The sequence below is a fragment of the Echiichthys vipera genome, assembly GCF_963691815.1.
Source record: "Echiichthys vipera genome assembly, chromosome: 4".
Taxonomy (NCBI): Eukaryota; Metazoa; Chordata; class Actinopteri; order Perciformes; family Trachinidae; genus Echiichthys; species Echiichthys vipera.
The window spans coordinates 34161664-34189342 of NC_139829.1; the positions used below are offsets into that span (position 1 = coordinate 34161664).

Below are 27679 nucleotides of genomic sequence, written 5' to 3' on the forward strand. Positions count from 1 at the left end.
AAGCTGTACTGTCCATTTCTGTGCAGACCATAAATGCTATGGACTCTAAGATGAACAGCCTGGAGCAGAGAATTGCTGAGCTGTCTGAGGCCAACAAGCTGGCAGCCAACAGCAGCATCTACACCCAGAAAAACATGTAAGTACGGATACATAAAACGTACTCTTTCTTTTTTTAAAAGCATTAGAAAAACATCCATATTCCTCTAGTTATCTATAAGTAAACGCTGTATTCTTTTGCTGATGATCGCAGCTAAATATTCAATTCAGGGATAATGGCATTATATAAGATGAAGGCAAGATATTGGTTAAAGAGGATGTGGCTTTTGCTTAACATTAACTGCAAAGTACCTTGTTTTCTGTCACTGAAGTGTATATATTGTATACATAATGGCACAATATCAAGTTTTATTGCCTCCCATTGAACTTTTTGCACACAAGTATGTGTGGTCTTGACAGGAAAGCCCAGGAAGAGATGATCTCAGAGCTCCGCCAGCAGAAGTTCTACTTGGAGTCTCAGGCTGGGAAGTTGGAGGCCCAGAACGCCAAACTGGAGGAGCATCTGGAGAAAATTAGTCAGCAGGAGCAGAGCAATAAGAGTCGAGTGCTGGAGCAGGAAACCAGGCTCCGAGAGGTGAGGAGATATCACGGGGAGATGGAGCAGAAAGCTAGATTCACGTGTTGATAGAGAGAGACTCTTTGCATTTTCCTAAATGATTTCTTATTGTCCTGCTGTCCCATCCTGTCACTTCTTATTTTGTCATTTTTACTGACCAATATGGAAAAGCTACACAAAGAATCAGTGTATGTCCAAGCATTAACTTTTAAAAGTTGTATAGATGCGTCAAGGACCTGCACCCTCTTTACATGGGACCACTGAGCCACCAGCCTTTGCTGCATGTCTCCCCCTCTCTCTCACGTCACTTCCTGTCTGTCCTTTGTAATAAAGGTTTAAAAACGGCCAAAAAAATAATCTTAAAAAAAAGAAAGTTGTATAGATAACATTGAGCGCTAGTCCCCTTTCATCTGGCTCCAAATAGTTCGAACACTTGTGTTTAATTGCTTTCCTGAAGTTATGTTGCAGAAATAACTATAGTGCAACATGAGCCCATGTGGAAGCAGGTGCAGCATACAACTGATCCCCAAAGCACTTTCAGTCAAAAGCAACTGGACTTGGTTATTTGTCTAGGAAGACGTTTCACCTCTCATCCAAGAGGCTTCATCAGTTCATGTACACATCTGACCAGACTGGACCAGGACCAGGACCAGGCTGGGACTGGACAAGGACTGGTCCATAATAACTAAAATAACCAAGTCCAGTTGCTTTTGCCTGGAGTTGCTTTGAGGATTACGACGTCCTGGACAAATGAGAACATTCACAGGCTCATTGCATACCAGTTTGGGTCGGCAACCCTTAAAATAGTGGGGGAACATGAAAGGTTGGCTCGGAAAAATGCAGATTACAGAAACCACCTACGGTTTAGTAAATACCTGGATCTCCACACCAGTTAGTTGGACCAGTCCCAGTCTGGTCAAATGCGTACATGAACTGATGAAGCCTCTTGGATGAGAGGTGAAACATCTTCCTAGACAAATAACCAAGTCCAGTTGCTTTTGACTGAAATTGCTTTGGGGATAACGACGACCTGGACACATGAGAACATTCACAGGCTCATACAATTGTTCCTGATCATTCATTTATCATAATCATTGATTAAATATAGGCTCTAGCCACTAGGTTGACATATAAATGTGACATCTGACATAATGCTGGGATCTAGTGGTGGTTTGTGATCAGTGCAGTGATCTTGAAGAGGACAATCTCCTCCTTAAAGTGAGTTTTCTAGGCTAGAAATGTCAGCACCTGGATCATTGAGTCATGGTATTAATCAACAACCTTGTCTTCTCAGTGCAGATGTCTTATGGTTATTTTACTGGGCAGAAGAAAAATACTATTTTTGATTCAGATGTAACAGTAAAGAGCAGCACAATGAATTGAGGCAGAGTCGAGGTCAATAGTCAGTATCTGCACCTAGGGGTGAATCACTAACCTCAACCTTGATGTCCCTTTCCTGTCTCCCTTTATAGATTGGGCTGGAGCACGAGGAACAGAAGCTGGAGATTAAGCGTCAGGTTACAGATTTGACCCTGTCACTGCAGGAGCGTGAATCCCAGATCAGCAATCTGCAGGCAGCTCGCCATGCTCTGGAGAGCCAACTACAGCATGCCAAGACTGAGCTGGAGGAGACCACTGCAGAGGCTGAGGAGGAGATCACTGTGCTCAGAGTGAGAGAGAGAGAGAGAGAGAGAGAGAGAGAGAGAGAGGGAGAGAACGTAGAGGTGTACTGAAGGTGATGTCTTCTATGAAGTTGTATAATTCAGGCATTGAAACCTGTCCTTCTGTCTCTCTTGTCATACTTGCTAGGCACACAGAGACGAGATACAACGCAAGTTTGATGTCTTGAGAGACAGCTGTGCGGTAAGATGCTTTTATGCTCTCTCTTTTAGGAATAGGCAGCTCTTCTGCTACAGAACACCAGCTGAGTCTTCACACATCATCAAACATAACTAACAACCTTTAGTAGCCACAATACTTCAGTCCAAATGTGTCATTCTCGCTTCATACAAATAATATTCCTCTTCTACCCCCATGAATCACAAAGTGACTGGGGCTGTAACTTTAAACAAATCATCCATCTCATCACACTCATCGTTCTTTTGGTCCTTATGTGGAAATGTACTAACTGATCTTGATTGGGGAACAGTAAGAGCGTGGCTCCGCACTGATGCATTCAGAGCTATGGGATTCGTTTGGCCATCTTGTCACCAGAGCTTCTGATAATGAGGCATCATGTGAATCCAACTTTAGCTGCTTTTTATATTGCAAAGTACTCTTTTATTTAACGGTTTAAAGTAGTTTTTTTTGTAAATTTGTAGCTATTCAACAGCCTTTTGCATAGTTTATTTTGACAATGAGAGCTCAATGTCAAACATGTTAAATCCTAAAGGTTTCTCAACTTTATCTGCCAGTTGCACAGGAACAGCGTAAGCACATTTGAAATCATGCAGTTTTCAGTCCCAAGACCATTTTGATGTTGTTATTTGGTTGGACAGGTGTCCCACTAACCTTCAGGAAAATTATTTTGTCATCTTTAAGAGATTTGAGTGCCTTCAAATTCATTCCCTTGAATAAACACAAAGAGCATCATGCTCTATCTTTATTCCATTGCCCTACTTTTAAGATCTTCCCACTCACAAACTGTTCAGAAGGCGCTGTCCATAGATTCAGCTGGCCAGTGTTCAGTCAAACACGGCCAAACGCTGCAACAGGCAGTGCTTCAAATGCCACCCTATTTTTACTGCCCTGCTCAGAGCTTTGATGTCGGTCTATCCATTAGTCTTTAGTCTGTTGAACACTTCGGACCAGAGCAAGATATCTTAACAACTACAGCGCTTGCCAAATTGTCATTAAATCTCTATTCATATTTTAATTCTTAATAACTTTTGCCATCCCTGGACAGGGCGCACTCATACTGTCCTAACGCACCGCGCCCCAGGCTTTAGGGTACTTGTCCCCCCCTCCCTCTCCCCCCGCTGCCGAGGCCCGTTTGTCCTCACACTACCTGGGCCTCGCGCAAATGCTTCTTGCTGTCTATACGTCATCACGCCGTAACACATCACACGCATTGATTGACGTCATTGCGATGCGTGGCTTTGTTTACAAATCTTTCCGTAGACCTCTGAGTTTTTGTGCGTCTTGTCGACTGTTTTTGAATCTTTTCATCGACCAAATCTGCAGTAAACACTCCACCTCCGCATCACACCAACGTGAACCTTTCACCGCCATTGTTGTTGTTGTTAAATGTCCGTGTATGGCCCGTCCTTCTATTTTCTATGTCCCAACAGGTGCACATAAATTACGTCAGAACCGCCGTAGGCCTCGTGCTCGTACACGTGCGCACGCTCGTGCTCGTACATGTGCAAACGCGCTCTACAAAAGCCCACCTCTCTCAGACGGGCCATGGTCGGCCAGCTGGCCGCAGTTATGCGCGGAGCGGTTGCACTCACACTGGTCAAATGCACTAGGCTTGACCCGAAAAACCTGTTTTGGCCCGGTGCGGAAGGACAGTGTGAGTGCGCCCTTAGTGCTCCATCTAGCCCAGCGCCTACGTCAGGCCATTATTTCCATTTGTACTGACAGACACATCACAAACACATCAGTGTGCCAGCTTCCTTGTTATATACCGCACACATTTCAGCCCCTCGGAGGATAACTCTTGCCATTTTCGACATATTGTACCCTCAACCTTCCTCTTGTGCTATCTTCAGGCCAAGATGTCAACTTGACTTACAAGACATCCCGTAATCTGCAGACTGCAGTAAAATGTGCTTACCGTATACATTTTATTTTTAGCCACACCGCCGGTAAGACTGTGGAAATACTTACACTGTCACTATGTACTTCGTTGTCGTCAGGTTGTTTTGTAATATTGGAGAACTGCAGCCTCAAAGTGTAACTAGTGGGGCTTCAGGCCTCGTTCATTTCTTTTGTATCGTTATGAACTAAATATGCCTGGATATCTGAAGGTAATCATGTTCTCAAAGTAGGAAACAAACTGGATCAAAGGTTGGTGGCGCTCTTAGATGTTTAGTGTCTTCCTGCCAACATCCTATCTTCTCATTGATTACATTAGTTTTTATAATTCCACTACAGTAGCTGTCCTTTGAGCCTCTTAAATATGACGTTCCCATAAAACAAAACTGCATTCTCATTTACATTTTGAGGGAAACTTTGTCTTGGAGATATCACAAAGATATTTCTGGGAAAGTCTGCATAGAAGAAGAAGAAGAAGAATTTCGTCCCGCAATGGGGAAATTCAATTTTCACTCTATTTTTTCATGTTACACACACACAGGCCTGAAATACACACACACATGCACAGACAGGACCTGTATACATGCAACTAATGGAGAGATGTTAGAGCGAGGGGGCTGCCAGTGACCGGCGCCCCGAGCAGTTGGGGGTCCGGTGCCTTGCTCAACAGCACCTCGACAGTGCCCAGGAGATGAACTGGCACCTCTCCAGCCACCAGTCCGCGCTCCATTCATGGTCCACACAGGGACTCGAACTGGGGAAGAAGAAACAGTGTTCACAGTGGTGGACCATTACATGTGATTTTACACCTGTGACCTTGGACTGGGATCTCTCCCGGTGTGGTTGGCGCCCCAAAGGTAGCTTCCTCTAGCCTCCTCTGTACCTCAGGACTAGTGACCCTCCAGTTCCCAGCCAAGTCACCTATGGACTGAGCTACTGCCGGGAAGAGATTGGGGTGGATGGATGGATGGGTTCATCAAACACAGGACGTAATGCGTAATGCACTTAACTTGTGTATGTGACTTATTTTAACCCAAACCATCAACTGTTTCTAAACCTAACCAAGAAGTTTTGATCCAATTCCAACAAAACATTGACCATGCAGTTACATTCGGATTTTCTGGGCGACAAGGTTGATCCTGAATCCTGAATCAAGGAGGACTCATCCAGCCAAAAGACATTTCCATCCAAAAATACTTCCTCAGTAGATTTACCTGCAGGTTATCTATCGCAGTTCTATCCTTATCAGTCAGCCATATCTTGGTGGCAGTGATTTCACTAAAAAGAGGTTGCATTTAAAAGTGTCTGTGGATTCACCCTCCTAAGCATCTCTGCAGCTCAGTCTTATTCATAGACCGAGCAGATGTTCCTCTGTACTTTGTTCCATCGGTGTACAGTAAATGTGGGACTGATTTACTGCCTCTTTAGCCGGGCTCTTTATTAGCTGTACACCCACAGGCTTCACAAAAACTATTGAGCAATTTGTATTCAGCAGTGTTGAGGATGCAAAGCTCCGGATGTGATTTACTTCAGGTCTGCAAGTTGCTGTATAGATTGGGATGACAGACAAGTAGAGTAAATACAGAGGCTTGCCGGATCACCGCCGTATCCATTCCAGCGTCGACTTCCTCGCCCCGCCTTAAGTATTTAGCTGCTGCTGTCAGTCCCCTGCCTCGGGGGAGCAGAAGCACTGAGTCAGTACAGAACAGACAGCTAATTTATGGACTTAAAAGCTTTGCCTGCCTCCCCCCACCACCGCCACCACCACCTGGAAGTTGTGCGTGGTACAAACGTTCCCATGGGAGCTGAGAATAAGGAGCTCTTACAGGCAGCCTTTAACCCTCATTCCCTTCAGCGTGCACAGTAGTCACGGCTGATTAAGGGAACAGACTGATGCTGATGAAATGATTAGTCTGCGCCTTGCTCTGAATGCTGCCTCGGATAAACAAGCAGCCTCAACATCATGCTAAAATGATCACAGCATTATATCACTAACCTAGATATGGACATCATGTAATAATGCAGCAGTGGAGACTGTGTGGGGTGTTTGGTCAAGTTTTTGTGTAAATGCACAATGCTTGCTTTCCTTATATGCACGAAGTGAGCGAGACCTTTTTTAACCCTCCTGTTCTCCTAATTGTCCATTTAATGTTTAACATCTCTAAATAATGTCATTTTTCTTTGTTTTTTTGCTTTATATTTATGACTTTTCCTCATTTTATGGGGACGACTCATAAAAAAGCTTAAATTGTCATGATTATATATATTTTTTTATTGTTCTTATCGTACATGTACTTATCGCACCGGTGTTCCTTTGGGTCAGTTTGATCACTTGGATGATTTAATCATTATTATTATTGTTTATTTTACAATTCAAATATTATATGAGGTCAAATTCATGCTGCTGTCCTTGATAACGGACGTTACTTTCATTCCAGATGTTACAAATAACACAAAATAGCACTTAAAATAACAGACTTACTTTAAAACACACACACAGAAATCCCTCCATGCAATTTAAGATCAGTAAGTATATATAGTATATTTGATTTAGTTAAATAAAAACATAAAGTACCCGACTTAACTTGAGTCACACATTGATTATGATCATTTTCCAGATGTTTAAATTGCTGCGGTCAAATTGAGCCCTAGACTAAACGGTGTTAGTAAAATTTGAGAGCAACAGGAGGGTTAATGTGCGTAACCTGTAAAATTGCGTACACTGAGCGTACATCACACTACAGCAGGGATGCAATGTGCAGAACCTTTTACGCAGTGTGTGTCGCCTGTGTTATGGTTTAGAAATGTGATGTAGCCATGAGTCAGCTAGATCAGGGTTTGTGTAACTTAGATGCATAGTATACATTACAGTCAGCCTTTTTGTAAATGCAAAAAATAATGTGTCACCACTGTCAAAACAGTCTGTTTAAGAGTTATTTCATTGTTTTGTTTATTCTTTACTGTCCATAGAGGCAGAAATAATGGGGGGAAAATCTTGGAATGCATTCAGAAAATGAGGATTACGGTTTATTAGTAGTTGTGTGTTACTTGGTTGATGTATTTTGGGTGCAGAGTGGATGCTCCGTATATGTCCCGCTCTTTAAACTGGCAGTCAAGAGTGTCCCGTTGACTTTCCTGCAGGTGATCACAGATCTCGAGGAGCAGCTGACCACACTGACTCAGGAGAACGCTGAACTGAACCGCCAGAACTTCTACCTGTCCAAGCAGCTGGACGAGGCTTCTGACGAGAGAGAGGACCGGCTGCAGCTCAGCCAGGATGTGGACAGGCTGCGTCGGGAGGTGGCCGACCGTGAAATGCACCTTAACAACCAGAAACAGGTACCGCACTGCTGCTGGTCGTGTGTGTGTGTGTGTGTGTGTGTGTGTGTGTGTGTGTGTGTGTGTGTGTGTGTGTGTGTGTGTGTGTGTGTGTGTGTGTGTGTGTGTGTGTGTGTGTGTGTGTGTGTGTTGATATTGACCTCTTATTAAAAGTCAAAATGTCCAAATATGATTAACAAAATGTACAAACCCCAATTGACATGAAGTTGGGACCTTGTGTAAATGTAAATAAAAACAGAATGCAATGGTTTCTAAAGCCTTTTCAATCAATGTTCAATTGAATACACTAAAAAGACAAGATATTTAATGTTCAAACTTTATTGTTTTTCTGCAAATATTCACTCATTTTGAATTTGACGCCTACAACACGTTCCAAAAAAGCTGATTACTGTAATTCCGATGACCTTTAAACTGATTGTAATGGGACATTTTGCTCAGATTACACTCACATTGCTCCTATTAGCACTGCTATTATTTTAATTATTATCCATCAGAGGTGTTTGAGAAGAGTTAGTACCCTAACCTGACTGAAAATAAAACATGGAAACACTGCAGTCTTCCAACCATTCATTCTCTATAACACCTTGGAGTCTATCATCACGTAATGTGACTCACCAGATGTTAGACTGTTGGGATAAAGCCATTGGCCACCTTCTTCACACAGCATTTGCCTCCCCTTCCTCTATCTCTGATAGTTATTTTGCAAAGGCACGGTTGCTGCATCCGGAGCTTATTGCAGCCCAGGATGATTGTGATTTTTCACACTCTACTCACACAAACAATAAAACAAACAAACATTTGTGCCAACAACTACAGTCTATCCATCCATTATATGTGCACTACCTGCTTATGGTAGTCGGGGTCACAGGTGGCTAAAGCCAGTCCCAGCTGACACTGGGTTAAGGTTCACCCTGGACAGGTCGCCGGACTATTGCAGGACTGACACTTAGAGACAGACAACACTCATATTCACACCTGCAGGCGACTTAGAGTCACCAATTAACCTTTGGACTGTGGGAGGAAACCAGAGAAAACCCACGCTCACACGGGGAGAACATGCAAACTCCAAATTTTAAATTATGAAATTGCCACAAAATATCAGCTGTCATTAGCTGAATTTTTTTGACCCATAGTTTTCTGTTGTTGTCAGTTATACTCCTTCCTCTAGTTCAGCGTCCTCCCCCCTGCCCACTTCCCACTCACAGCCAGTCAGACACCGGGTTTCCACTTACTCCTATTATGCGATGTCTCCACATTACCTTTGACAGGTCAGCTAGACATGTCTTCCAGCTCTGACAGTGTTAAGTGTAGATCAGGCAGCAGAAAGCCTGGGAACATTTCCGTATTGTTATGTGCTGCATTCTGGATGCAGCGCGAGAGAGCGAGAGAGAGATAGAAAGAGAAATGAGGCTGTGTGATGTGTGCGCTGCCCCTGTGGGAGGATCTGTGTGTGGGTGTCCAGTAGCGCGCTCAGTCCTGCCGGTTGTGTAACCAGCGATGGAAGTCATAGACGAGGGATGGGGTGGTGTGTGGGAGGGATGTGTCATCCCCATCACTCCCAGGTCGTGTCAGCTGTGGAAGCGTTGGACTTCAGAGGGCTGTGGTGTTGCTGCAGCACAAGCAGAGGCTATATTTGTCTCCCAATGCTTTGTCTAAAGCAGCATGTTGTAAAACATAAAACATAGCACTTTGTGTCGGCCCTGTGAATAACAAAACGTTCTGTGCTCAAACATGTCATGTAAATAGCCCCACAGGAGTACCAATGCTGTCTCTCTAATTGCAGTTGAGGAGTTATTATCTAGACTGAAGGTAGCGTACACAGTCATTTACATGGTAAGTTAGTTTTTGGAAGCTGCCAGTGCTCCTCATGAGCCCCCGTGTCTGGGATTGTGATGTATTTTAGGCACGGCACTATTTTATGGTGCTCTGGCTGACTGGATGCCATGTCTGACCTGTAAACGAAGAATTGACTGTTAACTAAGATAGCTTTATGACCTGCACACGGACATGTCTTGTTGGTGTAATGTCATTTTGACACTGATCCCTTCTGTTTTATATGGCATGCTCACATTTCCCTGACTAGTCCCAAGTCTTCCTCGCGTGACGGTCCTGGAGAAAAGAACTACACACCTCTACTTCTAATAGCGATCCCTCCGTCACAGCATCTCAGTAGGCAGCAGTCATTAGCTAGGAGCTGTAAGGTGACAGTGGTAGAAGGTTACTAAGTACATTAACTCAAGTACTGTGCACGAGTACTTGCTTTAAATGCACAGTATATGTCAGGAACGGTACGGGGATAGCACAAAAGGTGGACCCAATGCAGACACGGACAAAAAGTAAAGTAACAAATCAAACGTTTAATACAAAGAATACAAACACAAAGACTAACTAACGAACACGGGAATAACAGGAACAAGAAGACAACGGAAAATCAGGAGACAAACGGGAACACGGGAAACTACTTACTAATCAATTAATTCAACTTACTACGGGGAGCGTGAAAATCACAACGAGAAAGGGGGACGCCAGTCCGGGGGGAATAGTGTTACCAATACAGGGTCGACGACGGTCCGGCGCTGCATGCCTGTTAGCTTGAGGTATTTAAGGTGGTGGGGTAATCAACATAACAGGCTGCAGCTTTGGGGGAACACCTACCGGACCTACACAGAGACGAGGGAGAGAACATGCAGGGAAACACAGACAGGGGGAGACAAACTCACACAAAACGGAAGAGAGGAGGGTACTGACAGAACCAGATCATGACAGTATATACTTCCTTGTAATTCTACTCCACTACATTTCAGTGTGACATATACATTTTACTCCACTACACCTAACTCTAAAGCAAGGAATTCACATATGTCGAGAAGCCTCTATCCAATCAACTTCACACTTTGCCGGTGTTTTGCTGGGGACCCAGTGGAACGCAGTTTCTAATCTGAGGCAATTTGTCCAGAGTGGTGGCGCTCTAACAACAAACTTGACGTGTTGGCCTGTAACTTTTAGAGCCATAAGTCCCAGAAATGATGCTTTTCCCCTGATTGTGTGGGTCCAGTTGAATCGATCCATATAAGCCACGCTCATTTGCGTCTAGATAGAGTGTCCGCCATTTTGAGTTGTGTCCAATGTATTTTTTCGCTACTTCTCCTACAAATTTTGAGCAATCAACACCAAATTTGGGACAGAATATCTCTGGACCCAGCTGGAAAAAAGTGACTTTTCAGATTTTGAGGTTCCACACAGTTACACTTGTCATATCTCCTGAACTGAGGGTATTGCTGCAAGAGTCTTGTGGACAGGGAATGACATGTGTTGTTAAAAGTAGCCCTTGTCATACTGAGATTTTGGATGAATCTTTCAGTGAAGCCATTGTTGTGGGATTTTTGGATGTTTGTAATTTATAATCATAGTTTTGTCAGGTCAGACGCTGTTCTGTCTCTCCTCTGTTTAACTTCATCACATGACTAGTGCATTGCCTTGCTTGTGCTTATCGGATGATACGTATATGACTGCCTCATGACATGGGAAGATTTCATATCTGTGCTTCTGTACATCCTGCCCTTTGTAGAACAGGTCATGACCGTTTTTATGACTTATGTAGATCCTGCTCTGGAGATCTTGTGATGGCCAGTTCGAGAGAATGCCTTGCTTTATCCAAAGACATCACCCAACCAAGTTATACTTTGTGACCTTATCTGTAGGGGTGGATCGTCTCCTCCTTAAGCACTAGTAGACTCAGTATCGTTCCTGCTGACTCTGAGCTTTGTGCATGAGGAAGCAGGGGTGAACGTATTTTTGTCTGCAGAGGGAAATTCCGCGGAGAAAAAGCTGATCCTGTTTGATGATCTTTGTTGAACAGATCCATTTCCACAACACCATTCATGTCACATTCCCACCACTCCTGGCCCCGCCTCTTCTTGTATGTAATTACCATGGAAGGCCTCAGTCAGTTATTGAGAAAGAAAAAACAAACTCTTTGTCTCCAGCTGTCAAAACAGCAGTCGTAATGAGGCAAAAACACCTCAGCGAAGTGAATGGAGGCAATGGTAAATGGTAAATCATCATGGCATGCCCGCCAGGAAATACAGTTTGGATATTAAAGGTATTTCTCATCTAAATCTCATTTTGTACCAGAACCTGGAGACACTGAAGACCACATGCACCATGCTGGAGGAGCAGGTTCTGGAGCTGGAGACCCTGAACGATGAGCTGCTGGAGAAGGAGAGACAGTGGGACGCCTGGAGGGCAACACTGGAGGAGGAGAAAAACCAGGCCGAGAGGAGGACCAGGGACATCCAGAGACTGCTGGACACAGAGAAGCAGAACAGGTTACAACCACAAACACACTTTAGCACTGTAACGGTGGGGTCATTTACGGACTAAATAGTATGTCTTGCAACTTTACATTAGTGTTTTGGTGTTGAATATTCTTGTTGCTAAAGGTTACTGGACAAACATTGAAATGGACGTTATCAAGAGCTTTCATAGTGAAGCTACATTAATAAATGAATGGATGAATATATTGATGACACCAGAGGGTCTGAGGTTTTCCACTCAGAGTGGTTTCAGTATCCATGATATAATTAAACTAGAAGACATGCTACATCCTGGGAAAGGGTTATGAGTTTCTTTTTCTGGACATGACATTTATTTTTATTATTTTTGTCGCTCTGAACGCTGTTGATATCGGTGTTGGATCAGCTGCCGCCACCTACACACTGAATGTTACAGGGTTGGACATATTCTCTAGTGTTTCTCAAAATGTATTTTGGGAAATATATGAAATTATATTCTGAGTTGGTGTAGGCAGTGCATTTGCTGAGTGTGTATATATATATATATATGTATATATATATATATATATATATATTGTGAGGTCATGAGAGGTTTTTCTTTGCAGCAGGCGGGGTGTAGGGCAGACAAAAGCCAAACGTGGTTGCAAGCAGCAGAGGGTTTTTATTTTCGAGCACTCTTTCCAAAAACCGCTTAATGAAAAATAGTAGTTTAAACTCAAAACGCTTAACAAGCAAGCAAACAAAAGTGCCTTCTTAAGGCCTTGACAACTTTAGCTTTTGAATCTCAGTCTCTCTTCACAAACACGCTTCCTCGCTCTATGTCTCTGCTGCACCCTTTGTTCCCTTAATGCTTGAGCACCTGCCTTAATCAAGGGACTGAGGCATTTGCACCTGTCCGCGCGATGCATTCTGGGACATGTAGTTTGGGCGGCGGCCATCTTGTCGTCTGATAGTCCCTTCTGTAGAGGAATATAGCGCCCCTCTACCACACGTCCCCTTGTGATGCCACAATATATATATATATATATATATATATATATATATATATATATATATATATACTATACTGTATATACAGTATATAAGTGTATGTATATATACTTGTACATGAAACAGGATTTATTTGTATTTGATTTAAGCCATTAAAGCATTGTAATGTAGCCTGAACTACAAATTTAAGCACTCCACTTGTGTAAACAATGGTTTGCTTTATGCTCCAGGCTTCGTTCAGAGCAGCGCAGCTCCGAGTCTCGCCAAGCAGTGGAACAGGCAGTGAAGGAGCACAAAGCCGAGATCCTGGCCCTGCAGCAGGCCCTCAAAGACCAGAAGCTCAAAGCTGAGAGCCTTGCCGACACTGTAAGCGTTTCCACACTGTTGAACAAGTATTTTACTGGTTAACAGATGTTACAGCGAAACCTTCCTGATTTCTGCTCTCAGCTGAATGATCTGGAGAAGAAGCACGCCATGCTGGAGATGAACGCCCACAGTTTGCAGCAAAAGCTTGAGAGTGAGAGGGATCTGAAGCAGAGGCTGCTGGAGGAGGTACGTTCTGTACTTATGCCATTGGCTCTGTTGTTTTCTTTTATGCTTTATGTTTTCCTGAACTTGATTTTTATTTTGCAAATTCGTAACTGTAACAAATGTCAAACCATGCTCAAAGTTTTGGCTGGTGCTGTCACTGAAAGCAATCAATGCAAGTAGAAAGTGGCGAAGTGACAGCGTCCATATGGTGATGTAACAGCTGTTTGACCTCCACAGCAAGAGAAACTGCAGCAGCAGATGGATGCCCAGAAGACCCACATCTTTCGTCTGACCCAGGGGCTGCAGGACGCTCTGGATCAGACAGACCTGCTGAAGACTGAGAGGACTGACCTGGAATACCAGCTGGAGAACATCCAGGTGCTGCCACTCACACATATACACGTATACCTACCTAAAGCATGTCTGCAGGAAACACCTGGGCTACGGGCTACGTTTGAACGTGGCTGGCTATTTTCATAAACTGACATTTTGCCGTCTCTTTTTCGAAAATACCTGTTTTAGTTTACACTAACCTGTGTATATATGCTGTCAAGAGCATGCCAAACCTGTAGGTGGGATTGTATAGAGAAGCTCAAGCCCATGTTGGCCAATGATCCACGATCACCACCGCCAAATGAAAATGGAAACATAGGTCGCTGGTCTGACACATACTTTGACGTCGGCTGCCGGAACCGTAATTTTTCTCTGTTTACATGCAAACGTGCAACTGGAGTTTATCAAAATCTCCACTCTGGCCGGAGTTTTTAGAAAGAATTGTTTTCAGGGGCGAGTTTTCTGTTTGCGTGTAAATGAAGGGCACAAACTCAGGGAAATGTCTATGTTTCTAAAAATACCGTCTACGTGTAAACGGGGCAGATTATGAGGTGCACGCACACGTGGACCTGCTGGACCTTCTGTCATTTGCAGTCTTGTTTCTCTCTCACGGTTCTTTTACTTTGTGTTCGTAGAGAGGCAAAGTCCCCCCTACTCCCCTATGCAGTAGGTTATCCTGGTATTTTTGACATACGGCATTTGACATACTATGTATTTGGGCATATATCATTTTCTGGCATAGTAAGTAGTATAGTAGTATGGGTATTGGAACGCCGGTTGTGTATACCGTGCATCCCGCGTTCCCTCTGTCACCCTCTCTGTGTGAAGTGAAGTACTTGAGGAGACATTCATGGCAGTAGTGATGTTCACTTAGCTCCACCTGCAGGCTGTGTACTCCCATGAGAAGGTGAAAATGGAGGGGACCATCACCCAGCAGACCAAGCTCATAGACTTCCTCCAGGCCCAGGCCCACGGAGGCTCCAAGAAGAAGAAGGTCAGATTATGTGTTTAACTGGATTCAGTATCATTTGTCTGTCCTGCTACAAAGGTCTGGATGGTTTTGAAGGACCTGGAACAATGTTTATGACCATTTATAAGCTTTCAAAAGTTTTGGCATTAGACAAAAGGCTTGTGAAGATTAACATGCTAATAAAACGTATCAACATCTTTAGCGTAGACAGATGCCCGTCTGGATATCTGAGATAGCAAAGGGACAAAATTAGGTAATTTCTTAGTCTTTTTAGGATGTTTTCATAAAATCCGTAAGTAAAGGAAAAAATTCAGGACATCCACAAATTAGTGACTTTATTCATAAACTGTCATTACAACCTCCGCCTGCCTCTTTGCATATTCAGAAAGAGATGTAGATCCTCGCCACATAGAAACTGAATTAGAGTCAGAACCAATGGGAATAGTAAGGAGCCAAGTATTGGTTTAAAATAGGTGAACAAAATGTTGGTTCCTTTGTCTCAGGGTCTGTTTGGGCGTCGCCGAGAGGACCTGTTGGCCGCAATGGCTGCTCAGGCCCAGGCTCAGAGTCAGGGTCAAGGCCAGGTTTCCCCTGTGCCCTCCATTCAGCCAGTGCCTCTGCAGTACAGCGACATGAAGATAGCTCTGGACAAAGAGCGCACTCGCTGCTCTGAGCTGGAAGAAGCCCTGCAGAAAATGAGAGGGGAACTGCGATCTCTGAGAGAGGAGGGTGAGACTTCGACACTCTGATTAAACATATTTGCGATTCTTTTATCTTTGATCTTCTTTGAACAACAATTAACTCAGCGTGAAAACACACTGTGTTATTTCTACCCCAGCCCTCCAGTATAAGGATCATGCAAACTCTGCAAACCCGGCCGCAGCACGGCAGCAGATGATCATGTCCGCCATGGTGAAGTCTCCCGAGCACCAGCAGGGCCCGACCAACCTGGCACCCTCCAACTCAGAACGCAGGAAGGCGACTGCAACACCTGAGGGTGAGTGACGGGCGATTTTTACTAAAGTGCAGCTTTCTCTCTCTAACAGACACACACATGCAGGCTTACAGCTTCATACTGGCCCTTACCTGCACACACACATAGATACACACATGTACTATCACTCACCAAGGATCATTTATGAAACGCTCACTATCCTTTTTCTTTCACACACCTTTCAGAGAGAAGGAGGGTCACTTTTGAAAGTAAGTTGTCCAAACTCGTGGTTTCTGCAGTTTGGTCTTTATCTCTCTTCTCCTTTTTTGCTTCATCCACATCCTTAAAAGGCCAGATTTTAAAAGCTCTGCACTTAAGAAGTAAAAATAAATGTTGGTCAGGTGAAGCTGACTCTCTCTCTCTGTGCACAGCTTTAGAAATCTGAAGCACTTTATCTTGGTTGCTGAAGCTCAGCCAATCTGAGTTGCAGAACCCTGCTCTCTTCTTAAAATCACTACAGTTCCACCTGAACTTTGCATCATTTACAAACAGAGATGAACCTTATGATAAACTCTGCAATGCACTGTTTGAACCCACACTCTGAAAACACTAAAGGTATTATTCAGTCATCTTATTTTTTCTCCCTTAAGATAACGTATAAGATGATTATCTTTAGTTATTATAAACTGATATCTGAGTAAACTGAGTAGATTTAGTGATTTTGACATTAACAGAATAAAATGGAAAGCAACAAAAACATCAAATAAGAAATGCTGCCACACATTAAACTAACACACTTATATTAACCCTCCTGTTGCCCTCAGATTTTACTAAAACTGTTTATTCTAGGGCTCAATTTGACCGCAGCAATTTAAACATGTGTAAAATGATCAGAATCAATGTGTGACTCAAGTAAAGTCGGGTACTTTATGTTTTTATTTAACAGAATGAAAAATATCACTGATGTTAAACTGCATGGAGGGATTTCTGTGTGTGTGTTTTAAAGTAAGTCTGTTATTTTAAGTGCTATTTTGTGTTATTTGTAACATCTGGAATGAAAGTAACGTCCATTATCAAGCACAGCAGCATGAATTTGACCTCATATAATATTTGAATTGTAAAATAAACAATAATAATAGTGATTAAATCATCGAGATGATCAAACTGACCCAAAGGAACACCGATGCGACAAGTACATGTACGATAAGAACAATAAAAATATATATAATCATGATAATTTTAGGTTTTTTATGAGTCGTCCCCGTAAAATTAGGAAAAGTCATAAATATAAAGCAAAAAAACAAAAAAAGACGTTGTTATTTAGAGATGTTAAACATTAAATGGGGTCAAATTGACCCTTAGGAGAACAGGAGGGTTAAAGAAAACGATCTGAGCTGTTTGCTTTAATTATTTTTTCAATAAAAAACACAATAATTATCTACAAGTGAATATTTGTGTTTGAGGCCCTGTTTACACGACAACGCTCCCAGATGAAAACAACTAAATATTTTATCAGATGTGCCTTTCGTTTAGACGGCGACGGCGTTTTTGGGGGTTTAAAAACGCAAAAAAGTGAAACCACCCTCCAGAGTGGAAATTAACAACGCTCCACTGTTGTTTTTAGAGGTAAAAACGCAAACATGTGCTCTAATCTGCTCACGCTGGCTCACGTCTCATACGTGTTTATGTAACATTCGTGTGCAGAGTTCAGGTAAACAACAGCAAACATGTGGGACTGTTTCCATCAGTGGGACATTCAAGTGTCCTGGGTGGAGCCGAGGCGGTGGGAGGCTGCAGACCGCGCTGAAGATCCCTGTCACACTGTACAGCGTCCTGCCTCTCCGCTGTTAGGGAGAGAAGGTAGGAGGACGTTTCTGAGCATGCACCAGCTCTGGGTGCTGTTGTGTGGCAGTGCTTCACAGCTCCACCTAGCCACCCGACGTGTATACTAATTTCACACACTTTTGCGTCACCGTATGCACGCAGATTTCCCCCCAAAGACGCTCGTCTAAACGCAGAATAAAAAGTGAGAACGCAACGCCACTTTTGCGTTTCCTTTCTGGACCGTCTTCGTCTAAACACGGCCTGAGACTCATGGCTTTAACCACATGTTTTATGTAAAATGTGATGTTGTGCAGAGAAAGTGCTGGACACACAGTGGTGGTACGTCAGTGGTACTGACTGGATAATACCTTTAAAATGCAACAGTGAGTGGACACAAGCACGAGGGATCGATCAAATCAATATTCTTTTTCAACCATCTTCGTCTCCAGAGTTTACTTGCTTATGCATTTTGCTGAACATCTCCCAGTTCTTTTGGAAACCCTCCTTTGTTGAACTGATTTCATGGCGGGTATGGCATGGTGCACTGAGGTTTTTGCAATGTACCTGACAGAGTGAGACATACTGGAGCTGCCTGCCCTCACTGTGTTCCCTGACTGCATTCAGAGTTCAGCCGTCGTTTGAAGGACAGTCAGCGAGACAGAGAGCGGGAGAGAGAGAGGGTGCTGCACCACAACACCCCTCACCGCTTCACAGTGGGACTCAACATGAGAGCTGCCAAGTGTACTGTGTGCCTGGATACTGTGCACTTCGGTCGGCAGGCTGCTACCTGTCTCGGTGAGTCGCAGAATAAAGATTTTTAGTTAGTTTTAATTGCTGTTGTTATATTTGAGCCTTCCAGTTGTTTGTAGTCTCTGTCGTATGAATGGAAATTATATTAAAGATGTAGGAGTTTTATTATGATGAGCGAAATCACGGCAGTGGCTGATGGTTTCTGGAAATTCAAAATAACCACGTGGTAAAGCCTATTATTGTGTACTACTGTGTGAGTTATTATAAGTAAGTATTTTCTCATTTTATCAACAACTTTAGTGCAAAACGAACAAAATGTGGAAGAATCAGTGTGTTTGTCCAAATGACATAAATATCGCCGCAACACAGGCCACTGGTTTTTTCACATTGAGACAGAAACGAGATAGAAAAGTATATACGACAGACATTTTTACATCATACAGTATATACACCATATCATCAGAGTGCCCAGTGAAATCATGGGTTGTGTATTCCAGTTAATGTTAAAACCAAATCTGACATTTTCAAACAATATCCCCTCAGGTATTTCACATTTCCTTCATCTAAGTTTGAGTTAACGTGCTTCTTATCAACTTAGACAACATGATTGTGTAGAACAAAATACCAATATGATGTTTTTCAGGATGTCCGTTCCATTGAAAGACTATAAATGATCATATTGAATTTTCATGCATCCCTACTCTGACTCCTTCCCATTGTTCTGCTGAACCTTTTTATAACATTGCTTTTTTTGTGGGACCAATATTTGAATCTTTAATTTTTCTTAGAACAATGTGAAGAAAACTCAGTTCTATCCATCAAGGAACCGAATGCAAATTCAAAATACCACATTTTCATTATTCACAAGTTGGTGTTGAGGTGTTTAACGAGCACTGGTCAGACAAAGAGTTGTGGAGTAGAGCAGAGGAGGTGTGCGTGTTAGGCCGGCCTCTACCCTGCCTGTTTTATTCTTTGGCTTTCGACTCACTATGAGAGTTACCTTTCTGTATCACTGTCCTTGTGTCTTGGGTTTCCACTGTTTTGTTTTGATGCTTATTGCTCTCTTTGACTGTACAGCACTTCGGCCAGCTGTTGCTGTTTTTAAATGTGCATTATAAATACATGTGGAGTGGAGCCAAAACCCTGTGTGGCATTGCTCTATAACAGTGTTTGTTCTCCTCAGAATGTCACGCTCTGTGCCACCCAAAATGCTCGCCCTGCCTTCCAGCCACATGTGGCATGTCCAGCGACTGCTCCCTGCATCTGTCTGAGGGCCTGTGTCGGGACAAAGGAAGCTCCTCGGGCTCACAGCTCAAAGAGGCCAGCGGACACATGCACCTGGAGGGCTGGATGAAACATCCCAGGTTAGCTAAGGACACACTGACACAATAATGTCATTGTTTAAGCTTTTCTCTCACTGCTCTTTTCCATTCAGGTTTACTGTTGGGGCGCAGATCATGCATGGGGGTCACATTTTGGTCTGTTATCACACGGTCCAGAGGTGCATCCAGACTAGTGAGCAGGTGCATGTGTACATGCATCTTAGCATGAGGGTGTCTGATCTACACAAACAGACAAAAACTTAAATTAATAAGTGGAGAAACTTGCAGATGATTTCATCCAGAATGCAACGAGTCACTCAAAGTTTAATAAGATTAACGCTTCATTCAAACATTGTGGGTCATGTGTTCCTAAAACTAGTCAAATCTATGCCACGGACCATAGAAGCTGTTTGGGAGGATGGTGGTGGCTAACGCCTAGTCAAACACTTCATGTCGTATATCTATCATGCCCTTCACACCTGTTAGTGAGTATAGTGAGTACAGTAGTTTGTCGTCACTGTGAGCCTGCGTCATCTACTCCCACTGATCAGGCAGGCTGATGGGACTAAACACAAGTCCCCTCAGGCACTCTTAGTTATGCTCTGTGTGGCAAAATCCACCCTTCTGGTACTTAAACCAGTTTAAACAAAGGGATTTTTAGAGCTCCCTGCAAAAACAGTTGGGTCTATTCGATCGTCCATGCTTTGCAGTAATGCAGTTGCTTTGTGTGTTTGCAGGAACGGGAAGCGAGGCCAGGGCTGGGAGAGAAAATACATGATCCTGGATGGGACTAAAGTGTCCATCTACGAGATAGAGCCCAGAGAAGGTTGCCGTCTTTTACCTGTGTAACAGAACGACATGCAGCAACATGTCATATGTGTACCAGAGCTGATCACTTTCACCTCACAAACACTGCCCCTAGTGACGTGTTTTTGTTCCGTGTGTGTTATTCAGAGTCAGTGAAGCCACTGGAAGAGTTTGACCTGTGTTTGTCAGATGGAGAGGTGGTTGTTCACGGGGCAGTGGGGGCATCTGAGCTACCCAACACCGCCAAGTCAGGTACAATACACAAGTGCTGCTCTCCATATGGATCCTAACATTGATTTACACGCGTACAAAATCTCTCTTTATCCTTTTTTTCATCCCTTTCATCTTCCAGAGTGCTCCTCGCCAGTGTTGCTGAAAGTTTTTGTTTTGTTGACGCACAAATGCATTTAATGGTTTTCCAAGCTTGTCCTGGAGACCCCCATGGGTCATTTACAGGGTTCTAGGGAGTCTGATTAAAATGAAGCATGCTTTGATTTTGCTAGAGCCGTTTTCAATTCAATTCAATTCAAGTGCCAAATCTGTCCATGTTAGATGTGTCCTCACTTACTGGAAATACTCTGTTTGGTTAAGGTGAGGGGTGGCGAGGGGTGGCGAGGGGTGGCGAGGGGTGGGGTCTGGTAGAGCGTGCAGGAGGTGATGCTCTTGGTGTCAGTCCTTACCAACAGAAGTTCCCTAATTTCACCGCCTATGCAGTTATACATTTTTACTTCAATATTTGTGTAAATGACCCTTCTTCACCATCGGAGGTTTGTTTTCCTCCACAGTTTGATATAAACGTCATAAACACGCCCATACGCTCTCCTACAGTGAGCGGCTGTATGCACACATTGGTTCACTTGGAGATTAAACAGTCACTGTACGAGGCAGCTGGGAGGGCAGTTATTGTTATTGTCTGGTCCGACTGAATCAGATATTTGCACATACAGTGTCCAGTGTCTGGACGATTCCAGGATTGCAGTGCACATGTGAAAGACGCTTAATATAAACCGGAAACCATGAAAATATGGCAGAGTGTAAATTCTGAAGGCATACCTCACTCATGTTTCCTGTGTGTCAGATGTTCCCTACGTCCTGAAGCTGGAGTCCCGTTGTCACGCCCCCTGCTGGCCTGGACAGTCAATTTACTTCATGGCTCCCAGTTTCCCAGACAAACAGCGCTGGGTGGCTGTCATGGAGTCAGTGGTGGCCGGGGGGCGAGCCTCACGGGAGAAGGCCGAGGCCGACGCAGTGAGTATCTCTGGAGCAGGCGAGGGGCGACTGGGGAATTTGGCTCTCTGTGTCCTCGATGTCTGCTGATGCAAATCATAAAGCGTTATGACCGCAGTCACAGATAGCTGTCTTGTCTATGGCTGTGGGCGTAAACTCGTGTGGGGGCTATTTAGCAGCATTCATGATATTGTACTCTTCAAGAATTCGTTTTAGGTTTAGAGTTTTAAAGGAAAACCCCCAGTTCACTTATATGTGTCGTTAATTGTCCCCTTCTTCTCTCCTCTTCCCTTTCCCTCCTCTCTCTCTCTTTGTCTTTCTCGCTGCTGTTTGTTGCTTTGACATCATGCCACATTGTATGTCCGGTATATGGGCGTGTTTTGTTGATTTGCTCTATTCTGCCCACTCCATTGGGTTTCATTGCACACATAGGCTGCTGTGTCCAAAAGACAAGTGGTTCTGTCTCCTCTGGTCCAGGTAAACAAATTACAAAGATATAGACTCACTGACACACACACACACACACCTGCACATCCTTCTCAAGGCACGCAGTAGTGCATGTGTCTGTCATTGTGTTGGTTGTTCATCCCCCCCCCCTGCTCTCACCTCACCTGCTGGGACCACTCCTCACTCTCGCTGTCCTCTGCTACACTGTCACGTCCTGTGCAAACTCTTTGTCCGTGTAATAGTTTGAATGTCGCTGAGATACGTCTTTGGTGTGTGCCGTTTTATAACCACAGTACACAACTTGTCACCAAGATGTCTGATCATCTTTGGGTTGATCCCCTTCAGCTGTCCTGTCCAGGGGACCAGGCATCAGACAGCGGGGTTTGACCTGCTGGTGTACTCGTCTGTGTTTTTACCCTGCTGCCCCTCTCACACTCTTAGGAGACTGGGACACAAGTCACTGGACTCTGACTCATCTAAAGGCACATGTCACAGACTTTAAACAGTGTGGAGGGTCTAGAGATGACTGTTGCATGTATCAGAATGACTTGAAAGTAATATTTTTTATCATTTTCACCAACTTTTTGTGTTGTGATATGTTGTTAAATGAGTTGATGATGACTGCAGGATGATACTGATCAGTCAACAGAGACAAATGTAAACACAATAATGGACTTTGACCACTTCAGTCTGCCTAAAGTGTACGTGTATATAAATACACTAATAATACTATATATTATAAGACCTCTTGTTCTTTTTTTATAACCATTAATTAACATTTTGATTTATTAATTCATTTAAACAATATATATTTGTTATATCTCGAGTGCTTTTTGTGTGTACATCAAAATACGCATAGTTGAAAGTGGACTTTTACTGTAAATGGACATCTCAGCTGGTAGAAACTCAGAATTAAAGGTGGTTAAAGGGTTAATAATGCAATGGCTTAAAGGTTTCATATTGTATCATGTGAGATTTTCACAACATCCAGAACACGACAGTCTGTTTTTCTTTGACATGAGAAATACTTTCAAATTAATAATATTTAAAAATACAAAAACAGCCAAAACACACAAACTACAGGCTCAGATGTTGTGGACACAGCCTGGGAATGAGGACGTACTTCCTCTCAAGCAGGGGGCTCAGGTGAGAAGGCGGTCCCTTAATGTGGACAGAGTCACAAACCCGTTCTCACTACTATCTGAGTGTGGACACAGGCGGCCTGAACCACCTCCGAATGTGGTTTATGACTCCGATCTCAATGCGTCCTCAGTGTTTTCACCTGTAGTTAGAGCGGTCTACTTGTGTTCGGATCACTCAGACCGCACGGTTCTGCCAGGTCACAACAGGGTGATAAACACCCTAAATGTTTATTTCCTCGCTGCAGTGTATGTTAATGACAGGAAGTTACCGAGCAGCCAGGCTGTTGCCTAGCGATGGACAGGGTAAGAATAGAAAAAGGGAAAAGAGTACAGAAAAATGTTGGTGTTGTTTCCAGACTTTAATCTCACTTTCTAAAATATAATATATTCAAGTTCAAGTTCACTAACGCAACATAACCGACCTGGCGACACGGTGGTGTGGTGGTTAGCACTGTCACCTCATGGCGAGAGGGTTCCTGGTTCGAATCCCCACTGTGGCCCTTCTGTGTGGAGTTTGCATGTTGTCCCCGTGTCTGCGTGGGTTTTCTCCGGGTTCTCCGGTTTCCTCCCACAGTCCAAAGACGTGCAGGTGTTCGGTTCATTGATGACTCTCCAGCCCCCCGCGACCCCGACAGGGACAAGCGGTTAAAGATGAATGAATGAATGAATAAACCTGTATTCACTCTCTGTTTTAGCACCTGTCTCTTTAAGACCCCCTCCTGAAAAACCCACGCAGACACGGGGAGAACATGCAAACTCCACACAGAAGGGCCCCAGCCGGGATTCGAACCAGGAACCCTCTCGCTGTGAGGCGACAGTGCTGACCACCACAGCACCATGTTGCCCCAGTATGAGAAAAATAAAGCATGTAGACATTTTCTAGTAGAAACATAAAACATGAGTATGAAGCTGAGAATGAGCACGATATGGGACCTTTAACCCACCTTCTACTCGTGACTGGACTTGTGAGAAGCTTAAAACTGGAGACTGACCTGTGACTTGGTCCCACCTCTCACACTGTTAACCTGCACACACACAGCTGTCCAGCCACCTCTGTTCTGCTCCTCCGCTTCCTCGCCCTGAGGTCGTGTCGGGGTCGTGACCCTGCTGACCCCCTCACCTCTCCCTGCTCTTACAGAAGCTGCTGGGAAACTCTCTCCTAAAGCTGGAGGGAGACGACAGGCTGGATATTAACTGTACCCTCCCCCTCACAGATCAGGTACTGCTGCGGATCAGCGCACATACACTCAACATATTGTTTTACTTTATTCCTTAAATAATGAATCTGCTGTTTCAGAACACACATCCATCCACAGTAGATGTTATGTTGAAAAGTAGAACGATGTTGATTTATGAAGGGACCCGGAGCACAGAGCAGATGCTCGGGGCTCACTGCCGAGGTGTTGCCACATGTTGCTCCTGTTCAAATCCCACCATGCTCGCAGAAATAATGCTCGTGATCGTGTTTTCATGCTGTGCTGCAGATAGTTCTGGTGGGCTCCGAAGAGGGTCTGTACGCCCTGAATGTTATCAAGAACTCCCTGACTCACATCCCCGGCCTGGGATCCGTCTTTCAGATCCACATCATCAAAGAGCAGGAGAAGCTGCTGATGATTGTCGGTGAGACGTCCAGCTTTTGTCATTTCCCGATCATTTAAAACTGCAGGACTTGAGTTGAGACTTCTCGGTCATTTCAATTCGGGGACTGAGTGTTGTTCATGAATCAAAAAGCCAATATCCCCTGTCACACCTTCCTGCCATTAGAGGTAATTGGTATGATTGAAACTCTGAAAGGCCACGCTACCATTAATTAATAGTTCTGGTGAAACTTGTAGATATGATTCATCTTGTCACACAGGACAGCATGATGACTAAGAGGTGAGATGTCTTCTTGTCCCGGAACATCAGTGACCGTGTAACGTCTGTGTGTGTGTGTGTGTGTGCGCTGCAGGGGACGAGAGGGCGTTGTGTCTGGTGGAGATCAAGAGAGTGAAGCAGTCTCTGGCCCAGTCCCACCTGCCCAGCCAGTCTGAACTGGCTCCCTACATCTTTGAGACGGTGAAGGGCTGCCATCTGTTTGCTGCTGGCAGGGTAGGTCTTCCTCTCCTCTGCCCAACTTGAGATCAAGCGTCCTCACTTTACAGAGCTCTCTGTTTTTGTCGGTGGAAACACTTCAGAAGCTGACGTCTACGTTCTCTTCACAGATAGACAACGGGCCTTGTATATGCGCTGCTATGCCGAACAAGATAACCATTCTGCGCTACAACGACAATCTCAACAAATACTGCATTCGTAAGGTGAGTATGACCTGTAGAAAACACTGTACTGGAACAACATCCTAACACAATAAAAGCATTGATGTAATTGATGTAATGAGTCCTTACTCCAAATGAAGGAGTTCAAGTACCTCAGGATCTTGTTCACGAGTGAGGGGACGATGGAGCGTGAGTTTGGCCGGAGAATCGAAGCAGCGGGGGCGGAGCTGCAGTCGCTCTACCGCACCGTTGTGACCAAAAGAGAGCTGAGGAAGACAAAGCTCTCGATCTACCGGTCAATCTTCGTTCCTACCCTCACCTGTGGTCATGAAAGTTGGGTCATGATCGAAAAAACAAGGTCGCGGGTACAAGCGTGTGAAATGTGTTTCCTCAGGAGGGGGTCTGGAGTCTCCCTTAGAGAGAGGGGGAGAAGTTCAGCATCCGTGAGGAACTCGGAGTAGAGCCGCTGCTCCTTTGTGTTGAAAGGAGCCAGTTCAGGTGGTTCAGGATCATCTGGTAAGGATGAACCCTGGGCGCCTCCCTAGGGAGGTGTTCCAGGCACGTCCAGCTGGGAGGAGGCCTCGGGGAAGACCCAGGACCAGGTGGAGAGATTAGATCTCCACACTGGCCTGGGAACGCCGTTTGAAAAGTCAGTTGGAAACCCCAAAACATCGTCTGCTGTCCCCAGAAATAAGAGACTTGGCACGCATCACCGTCAGACCAGAAACTAAAATAATATTCACACAGTTTATGTCAGTGAACGCTGAATTGAACTAAAAACCAGTAGAGCAGCAGATCATTTGGATGTTCTTCCTAGTTAAAAAGTGCCAGGATGACAAAACTTTGTAACAAACACAAAATATTCAAGGCCTTTTGCCATCAGGGCTGTTTCCTGTACCAAATGCACTGCAGTGTTTGTGTCTGTCAACACGTCACAGTCGTCTCCGTTCTTCATCTCACAGGAGATAGAAACCCTGGAGCCGTGCAGCTGCATCCACCTGACCAGCTACAGCATCATCATCGGCACCAACAAGTTCTACGAGATTGAGATGAAGCAGTTTGTGCTCGAGGGTGAGGAGGACACGAGGAGAACGACACGACTTAAACATGACAGCAGTTTAGTGTTCAAAGATACAAACTTTAGGAACACTTATCCTCTCTTTTTCTTCTTTTCTTGCGGAAACATAAGATGCACACACATGTTATAAGTAGTGTTTAATGACGTTACCCTCTTTAAGTTTCTTTCCTGATGTTTTTAAAAACAATTTTATTCAGTTTATCTTCTCAGGTGACAATGTGTAGTGATAAACATTACTGTAACCTAGCCAGAATAGTTTTCATCTGTGGTGTACTGACAGCGATCAGATGGTTCGTAAGCCTTTATTTTGTATTTTATGATTTATTCATGATAACATTTAAGATTCCACTGACTGAATATGATGGAGGATAGTGTTTTCTGGATAAGTGCTCGGTGGAAATCTAAATAAAGACACAGAATTTCAAAATAAAGTTTGACCCGGTTCGCCCACTGCAGAGTTCCTGGACAAGAACGACGTGTCACTGGCCTCGGCAGTGTTCGCAGCCTCGTCCCACAGTTTCCCCATCGCCATCATGCAGGTGGCCAGCAGCATGCAGAAGGAGGAATACCTGCTGTGTTTCCACGGTGCGTGAGAATTTAGTGTTAATTATTTTTTCCTGTATTACTACGCTGTAAATTCAAGTGATGAAGGTGGGCGAGCCTCTTTGTAGGACTGTTTATCGACTGTCAGTGACCCGACTGCCTCCACACAAGTCCCCGTGTCCTCATGAGGCGTGTTTACTAACTTTTTATTTATGTGGCAGAGTTTGGAGTGTTTGTGGACACGTACGGACGAAGAAGCCGCACTGAGGACATTAAGTGGAGCCGTCTGCCTCTGTCCTTTGGTAAATACACTTTGCAAATCCTACTGCCTTAAGATGCATCCAAACAACAATCCAGCATCAAACGTTAACGTTGTTCCTCTACAGCCTACAGAGAGCCGTACCTATTCGTCACCTACTTCAACTCTCTGGACGTCATCGAGGTTCAGGGGCATGCTTCTCTTGGGTGAGACGCACGGAGCAAATTTGAAAAGCTTAGATTTTTTGGTTGTTAGCCGTAT

General features: G+C 44.2%; 1 protein-coding gene across 1 annotated transcript in view; it reads left to right on the forward strand.

Annotated features, from left to right (window-relative positions):
- Positions 1-27679, forward strand: part of citb (citron rho-interacting serine/threonine kinase b) — a gene marked incomplete at both ends in the record, with an annotated part of 53751 nt that overhangs the window by 18146 nt on the left and 7926 nt on the right. Inside the window, 27 exons of the mRNA XM_083912821.1 lie at positions 27-136; positions 457-631; positions 2086-2283; positions 2423-2476; positions 7514-7711; positions 11846-12039; positions 13227-13362; positions 13444-13548; positions 13765-13905; positions 14747-14854; positions 15334-15559; positions 15669-15827; positions 16010-16033; positions 18213-18383; positions 19522-19702; positions 20398-20486; positions 20615-20719; positions 21546-21715; positions 22127-22171; positions 24422-24502; positions 24768-24903; positions 25235-25374; positions 25488-25580; positions 26501-26609; positions 27073-27201; positions 27381-27461; positions 27546-27624. Coding sequence (XP_083768947.1) covers positions 27-136; positions 457-631; positions 2086-2283; positions 2423-2476; positions 7514-7711; positions 11846-12039; positions 13227-13362; positions 13444-13548; positions 13765-13905; positions 14747-14854; positions 15334-15559; positions 15669-15827; positions 16010-16033; positions 18213-18383; positions 19522-19702; positions 20398-20486; positions 20615-20719; positions 21546-21715; positions 22127-22171; positions 24422-24502; positions 24768-24903; positions 25235-25374; positions 25488-25580; positions 26501-26609; positions 27073-27201; positions 27381-27461; positions 27546-27624 — 3437 coding nt within the window. The remainder of the gene's footprint in view (positions 1-26; positions 137-456; positions 632-2085; positions 2284-2422; positions 2477-7513; positions 7712-11845; positions 12040-13226; positions 13363-13443; positions 13549-13764; positions 13906-14746; positions 14855-15333; positions 15560-15668; positions 15828-16009; positions 16034-18212; positions 18384-19521; positions 19703-20397; positions 20487-20614; positions 20720-21545; positions 21716-22126; positions 22172-24421; positions 24503-24767; positions 24904-25234; positions 25375-25487; positions 25581-26500; positions 26610-27072; positions 27202-27380; positions 27462-27545; positions 27625-27679) is intronic.